We start from the raw sequence: 7,479 nt of genomic DNA on the forward strand, positions 1-7,479 counted from the left end.
CACATAAATCACACCTCAAGCAAATGCCCCAGGGACCAATTACTGGAGCCAATTCTTCTACTGATGGTTCCTCTTTCCAGGCTAGTTTGTGTCCTTAACAAACCAGCACAGAGCCCAAGAAGGCCTTGAAATGTAGTAATCCTCCTGCCTCAGGCTCCCAGGAGCAGAGATTACAGGCTATAAGTAATTTTTAAAACATTTCACATCAGAACTTGGAAACAACCTAAATGCCCCTCAACCAAAGACTGGATAAGGAAAATGTGGTACATTTACACAATGGAGTACTACACAGCAGAAAAAAGTGACATCTTGAAATTTGCAGGAAAATAGATGGAGCAAGAAAACATCATTTTGAGTGAGGTAACCCAGACCCAGAAAGACAATTATCACATGTATTCACTCATAAAGCAAAGAAAACCAGCCTACAAATCACAATCCCAGAGAACCTAGACAACAACGAGGTCTCTAAGAGAAACATACATGGATCTAATCTACATGGGAAGTAGAAAAAGACAAAATCTCCTGAGTAAATTGGGAGCATGGGAGAGAGTAGAAGGGGAGGGGAGCAGAGAAAAATGTAGAGCTCAATAAAAATCAATTTAAAATTTTCCCATCAAATAACTTTTATCTATCCATACTGTTTAGTCATGGATTAAAAATAAAATAGACTGTGTGCTAAGAATTGGAAGCAGGAGGGTCTTCAGTTCAGGGCCAGACAGTGCTCCAGAGTAAGACTGTCTCTTCGTTCCCTGGCGACCACACAAGGAAGCAGCCAGCACTGTGGCAGTTTGTGGACTTGTGATCCAGTCCAGTGAGCAGATGTTAAGGCCACAGTCTCCGCTTACACAAAGTACCCAGGAACAGCAACCTAAAGGCACACTGGCACACCTGTGGCAAGGTTAAGACGCCCCCACACCTGCAGTCTTCAAAGTGAGAACCCACTCTTCTGACCCAGCAAAGGCCAGGCAATGACCCTGCTCCTCTGCAGTCATATCTGGTCTGATCTCTCCTAGTGGGATGCTGATGAACAGGCATTTAACACAACTGTGAAGCAGCTCTTGTCACGCCTGCCAAAGCAAAGATACCTCAAACTCGTCTGTGATGAAATTTATAACATCAAAGTGGAAAAGAAGTAAGTTACGCAGGTTTCCTGTGGTTAAAGTTCAGGGAAGGGTTTTTCTTATTGAGGTCTGGCAATTCAGAAAGGTGACTGACAGCTAGTAAGTCCTACTCAGATCTGAATCACAGTGAGGATCTTGTCTGTTACAAACCCCGTGGGCCTGAGTGCAGCTGCTCCAATTATGTTGTTCATCCAGGTACCCTATTTCTAAAAGTACGTTGGCTTTTTCATGGAAGGGGTGGGGCTGCGTGGCATGTAGAGGCCTGAGGTTATGTCACTTCGCTCAGTCACACTTCACCCTTTCCTTTTGAGAGAGGGCATCTCTCTGAACCTGAAGCGCATCAGATCAGCTAGGCTGACTGGCATCAGTGAGCTTCAGGGACCCGCCTATCTGTACCCTGTCCAAGGCTAGAGTTACAGGCGTGTACCACTCTGCCCAGCTTTTCGATATTGGTTCCAGGGATCCAAACTCGGTGCTTGCTGGCGTGCACCTTACCCCCATCTCCCATGCCCCAGAAAATGTTTAATTAAAGAAATAAGCCAGGGATGGTGGCACACACTTATAATCCTAACACTTGGGAAGTAAACACAGATCAGAATCCAAGGACATCTTTAGCCTTAAAGGCAAGTTTGAAGTCAGCACGGGGTATATAAGACTCTGACACACAAAAAGCAAAAAGACATACATACATAAATACATACATACACACACACATACATACATGCTGTGTATGTCAAAATGCCAATCATGTATATTACCATGTAACTTCAAGGGTGTCGAGGAAGCTGGTAGTGAGTGGCTGTCTTCTACATCAAGCCTTTGTTAGCTGCAGCTCCAGGAAAGCTTACACACTCTTCTAGTGATCAGTCTCCCATCACATTCAGCTGGTGTTTTACCCTACTGAGTTAAGTCTGCCATCAGCCTGCCTGTCCCTTCTTTGCAGGGTGTCGGTGTTGTTCCTGTACAGCTACAGAGATGACTACTACAGAATTCTGTTTTGACGCTGAAGAACTGTTGCTGCATTGTTCGAATGGACAGGGGCTTACACTGGAATAATGGAATGTTGTACATTCAATTCATTACAACATGAAATTCTAATAAGCTGTCCTACAAAGTTGAACTTTGTAGGTTTTTCATGTATGTTATAAATTTATCTTTTTGGATATAATAAATGCTTTCATACATATCTGCAGTTTTCCAGTTGCAGCTCTGCCAGCACTAGAGGTATATGGAGCTGAGAACCACCTTTTTCTTCCCTTGATCCTGCACTCTAAGCACATGAAAATGTTCTAACATTTTCCAAGTGGATAAACAGACATAGAGATCAAAAGCCATCCCTTGTGATCTGTTTTGTCTCTTTAGTTGGAGGTGGAAGTGCAGAACAGGGTCTCAGTATGCAGCCCAGGCTGGCCTCAAACTCAAACTTGGCCTGCCTCCAGACCATTGAGAGTACAGGCTTGTGCCACCACACCAGGCAGAATCTTTATTCTGTAACATAATATTTATTCTGTTGTCATTAAGTGAATTCCTGTTTGGCTATAAGAACTCAGACTTGCTGAAGAAATTACAAGATTAGACAACAAGGTCCAGGGAGATGGCTTAGCAGTAAAGATACTTGCTTCCGAGTTCAATCTCAAGATACATGAGGTAGGAGAGAACCTATCATACAAGCTGATGCTGTGGCACAGAGCAAATGTGTGCACGAACATAAAAATAAATGTAACTTTTTAAAATTATACAACCAAGTAAATAAACCCACCCATAGGATAACATGACTTTTAATAAAACTGTCAGATTTCTATTACAGTATTCTCAAAGACAAGGCAAAAACCATTGAGTAACTATCATTCTAGAGTTAGTAGTTACTGTCACAAACAGGGTAGGCAAAGAAACAGCTAGCATGGATGGCCTTGACAATGCATGGATCTCAAAGATGACACTTGAAGGCTGGAATCTAAGAATACCCAGCCATACGATGGAGATCAAAAACCAACTGGCTTCTTAGCACAACTACCTTATGATCGTCCAACCCTTCCCTTAAACGATGCTTGTATGAAAACAGTTACATACAGAGGGTGCCAAAAGCAGCCAACAGGAAGCTGCACTTCAGCTGGCTGGTAATGGCCACGCCTTCACTGTGCTGGCTTTGTCTTCTTACTCTTGCTCTTCTTGTCCCTCTTCTTGAGCCCATCCATGTTAGCTCTCAGCAGGTTTGAATAGGCCTGGAAGCCAGAACAGGGGCTTAGCAAGGAAAGGTACAAACTAGGGCAACAGCTGACTCTTCCACAACGGACTTCAGAGCAGCTGGCATCAGAGAGCTACGGGGACAGCATGGGACACCCACACTGGGAACTGGTGTGCCACGGAGAAGGCCTTCAGAAGCTCCTGAGACACTCTTCCACAGAGAGCTGCAGGCTTTGCACTCTTTTTAAGCAAAAAAGAACACCAGGCAACTTACGTTCGACAATATTATACAGTATATGTGAAGTTTAAGCAAAACTAGCCTTAAAAACTCAAAGGAAAAAAACCACCATTGGACAATATTCATAAAATCAAACACCATAGGCAAGCAGTGACGGTCCCCCCGCCCCCCAACCAGTACCCAGTCCTCTAGAGAGAAATGGAGGACACAAGGAAATGGCGCTTACCATCTGGAACTTATTCACTTCTTTGGAACTCACCTGGAAAGGAAAAAGACCACCTCTTTTTATAGACATAGACACCACCTATTTTACCCTAAGATCTCAAAATGCTTCATCAAGACAACACCTAGGCCAGACACAGTGACACACATGCCTTTTTCTCTCAGCACTCTGGCGGCAGACCAGCCTGGTCTGCAGAGCAGGCTGCAGGACTGCACAGAGACTCTGCCAACAAGCAAGGGAGCCCTGTGCCTTCTTACACATGAGATTGCACCAGGATGGAAAGGCAGGAGTAGGCTCCCACCAAACCTATTCATCTTAAAAATCCCTCAGGCAAGCCCACACTGGTAATCCCAGTCCCTGCAATTGTGATGCAGAGAGGGCAAGACAGCTTTAAATTTAAGGTGGGGGAAAAAATCACTTATACAGATGCCCCTGAGTTTCTTCCCTGGACTCAGAGAGACATCAAAGGATACATCAATCCAACTCCCTCGACTGAGCATGGTGGCACTGGCCTGAGTCCCAGCTTGGGCTGGAGGAAAATGAGTTCCAGGCCAAATCTGAGCTAGAGAAACAAGAACCTGTCTCAAGAAGAATTAAAAAAAAAACACACACACACACACACAACAACGACAAAAAAAACCCACTTTGTCTTCCATTATTTCAAACTAATATAGGCACATTTCCAGCTGCCACAAAAGAAATAATGCCTAGGAAGAGTCCTCAGTTTCCTCTCTGACAGCCACACGAACTTGCTTTGCTTTAAAAGTCTCCTCAGGATAGCTCATAGAGGATGACACACATCAGTTACTGTCTGCAGTTCCATGGGTTTCATGGGCTAATGTGACAAGTCAGTCCATCATTTTGAATCAGGAAATTTTTGTCATATTCAACTTTTCACAAAAAGACCACAGTTTCTGACTATAATTTCAAGTGCAAAGCCTACTCTGCAGTTACAGGTTTGCTAAGTGAACCACAAAAACAAGGGGAAATCAGCTTGAAAATAATCATCTAGCAGGGCAGTGGTGGCGCAGAACGTTAATCCCAGCATTCAGGAGACAGAGGCAGGTGGGTCTCTATGAGTTGTAGGCCAGCCTGGTCTACAGAGTGAGTTCCAGGACAGCCAGGGCTGTTACACTGAGAAACCCTGTCTTGAAAAACCAAAATCATCTAATCCCCATAAATTATTTACTGAAGGCCCAGCACAGAAATCAGTCTTCATAACAGCTGCTGAAAGAATGGACCTAATATACTCATTTTATTTCCAGAGAAACTTTAGCAGAACAAGCATTTGGCTTCTACTTTCTGTTTTAAACATTTACTGTTGATAATTTGTACTATGAAATAACTGGGAAGGTGGTCCACACCTATGATCCCACTACTTTGGAGACAGGCAGCAGAGTCAAGGGTTCAGGGCCATGCTAGGCTACATAATGAACCTGAATTACATGAGACCTCATCTGAAACAAACAAAGCAAAAAGTGAGTCCTGATCCCAAAACAGCCTGGAAGTGACTGGCCAAGAATGAAAGCAAGAAGGAATAATTCAAACACGCCCCTCCTGGGTTAATATAGTTTTAAGATACAGTTCAGGGGGCTGGTGGTGGTGGTCATAACACGGTGATGACTTAGCATGATGAAGACCTGGCCTAGTCCCACAAAAATCGTCCTGTACCTGTCCCCGCTAATAACAGCCCTGTGACCCCAGTACAGGCTGAAGGGCCTGCTGTGATCCTCTGAGACCACAGCCTGAACTACACAGCAAGCTCCTAAGATTTTTTTCACAATTCAGCTTACTAGCTGGCCGTGGCATGGGTTGCACCAGTACCTCAGCTATTTAGGAGACTGAGTTCACAGACTGACAGACTTAAAAAATAAGGCAGAAAAGACAAGACTCCAGCTCACCACAGTGCTGATCTTCCTTTTCCCATCCGTGGCTCTCAACAGACACTTGTTTTCTGCGGGCTCGAGGCCCTCCACAGAACTCTTCCGCGGCGTGGGTTTGGTGCGACCATCATCTGCGGAAAGCAATAATAACACATCCTGGTGAACACCGCCACAGGCATTGCTGCTGGGGCCAAGGTGGAAATCGCAGAGAAGGGGTCACAGGGGAGACCCAATCCACCATCACTAAGTGGTTAGGATATGGCCAAACGTGGGGGCAACAACTTGAGGCTGTGACCCCCAAGGCACATGCGATCTCACTAACGGAGCAGGGACTGGACTGCCTGGCACACGTGGGCGTCTGTCACGGTGAGTGGGTGCCGGGAGCCCTACCAGCCACACTTGCCAGCGCCGCCGCGACCCTGAGCCCTGGAGTCGGGGCTCCCCGACAGCAGACGGCCTCCGGACTGCCCCCTCCCAGCCGCTGCCCCGCGCGGACCCCGGCCCCAGGGGCTGCTTACACTTCTTCAGGGTGATGTACACGCTGCCCGACGACCGGCACTTCTGGAAGAGCCTGGTCAGCTCCGTCAGGAACTGCAACACAACACGCCCAGTTAGGCAGCCTCCAGTCCTCGCCCCGCCGCGTCACCGCCCTGGCCCGCCCGCAAAGGGAGAAGCCCGAGCTGACCCCACTTGTTCGACTCCCCGGCCCTCCGGGGCAGCGGGTACCTGCTCGCTCTCGAGCAAAACCATCCCGGTCTCCGCAAGTTTCAACTCCGTCAGCAGAAGCAGGGGCGATGGCTTACAGCCGGAAGTCTCCTCTGTGATGGGCGGGGCTTCCGCTCGTAGTTGCACTTCTTCCGCCAATCCATGCCTCGCTCCTGTGCACGCGCCACCCCTTACACACACAGACACACACACAACACACTCACATACCCCTACACCTTCAGCCTGTCCAGGATGAGGAATGACATTGGCATTTTTGGGCCTTGGACTGTCATGCCATGCTTCACCCCAGGCCGGGAAGAAATGAGAGCAAAAGAAAGATTTGATAGAAACATTCAAGTTACCCAAGAGTCCTTTGCCTCGGGTTCCTTATTTTTAAAGTGAGAATAACAGTACCCCTTTCACAACATGGCTGTGAAGAGCAGATGAATTTCTATTGAAATATAGACTACTGTCTGGTACTAGAAGAGCAGAAGCGTTAATATTGAAATGTGGAGCGCTGTCTGGTTCCCAGAAGAGCTAACTAAGCTTTAATCGTTTGTCTTGGTCACTGTTCTGTTGCTGTGAAGAGACACCATGACCAAGGCAACTCTTATAAAGGAAAGCATTTAGCTGGGAGCCTGCTTCCAGTTTCAGAGGCTAGTCCATTATCATCACGGTAGGGACCCTGGCTGTATGCCGCAGACATGGTACTGGAGACGTAGCTGAGAGTTCTATAGTCTGATGCTTAGGCAGAGAGACTCTGAGCCTGGCATGAGCTTTGAAACCTCAAAGTCCACCCCCAGTGACACACTTCCTCCAACAAGGCCACACCTCTTAATCCTTCTAATCCTTCCAAATAGTGCCACTTCCTAGTGACTAACAGTTCAAATATATGAGTCTATAGAGGCCATTCTATTTCCACCACACCGTTGCTATTTCCATTGCCATTCTTAACCATAGATGTTTGTTTATGTGGTCCTAGAACTCCAGGCCTTGTGTATGCTGGGCAAATCAATACTTTACCATTGAGCCTATCTGCATCCCAATCTCTCTAAGTAGGCTGGGTGGCCCTAAAGTCCAACCCCCAGTTCCAACAAAAGTGACTAAAGTCCAGGCCAATTCTCC

The 7,479-nt window shown here is 46.6% G+C and overlaps 2 protein-coding genes across 2 annotated transcripts in view; one reads left to right on the forward strand and one right to left on the reverse strand.

Annotated features, from left to right (window-relative positions):
- The window catches only part of Eif2ak4 (eukaryotic translation initiation factor 2 alpha kinase 4), an 86,965-nt gene extending 84,658 nt beyond the window's left edge, over positions 1-2,307 (forward strand). Inside the window, exons 38-39 of the mRNA XM_041678810.1 lie at positions 1,014-1,132; positions 2,065-2,307. Coding sequence (XP_041534744.1) covers positions 1,014-1,132; positions 2,065-2,122 — 177 coding nt within the window. The 3' untranslated portion in view covers positions 2,123-2,307. The remainder of the gene's footprint in view (positions 1-1,013; positions 1,133-2,064) is intronic.
- A 576-nt stretch (positions 2,308-2,883) lies between these two features.
- Srp14 (signal recognition particle 14) lies at positions 2,884-6,493 on the reverse strand. Its single transcript, XM_041678811.1, has 5 exons — positions 6,376-6,493; positions 6,168-6,240; positions 5,668-5,780; positions 3,770-3,802; positions 2,884-3,343 (listed from the first exon to the last, which is right to left on the reverse strand). The coding sequence occupies exons 1-5, from the start codon at positions 6,397-6,399 to the stop codon at positions 3,254-3,256; spliced, it is 333 nt and encodes a 110-aa protein (XP_041534745.1). The 5' UTR covers positions 6,400-6,493; the 3' UTR covers positions 2,884-3,253.
- Between the last annotated feature and the right edge of the window lie 986 nt (positions 6,494-7,479).

The sequence above is a fragment of the Microtus oregoni genome, unplaced genomic scaffold, assembly GCF_018167655.1.
Source record: "Microtus oregoni isolate MIOR12 unplaced genomic scaffold, Mior012 000031F_ref0000149, whole genome shotgun sequence".
Classification (NCBI taxonomy): domain Eukaryota; kingdom Metazoa; phylum Chordata; class Mammalia; order Rodentia; family Cricetidae; genus Microtus; species Microtus oregoni.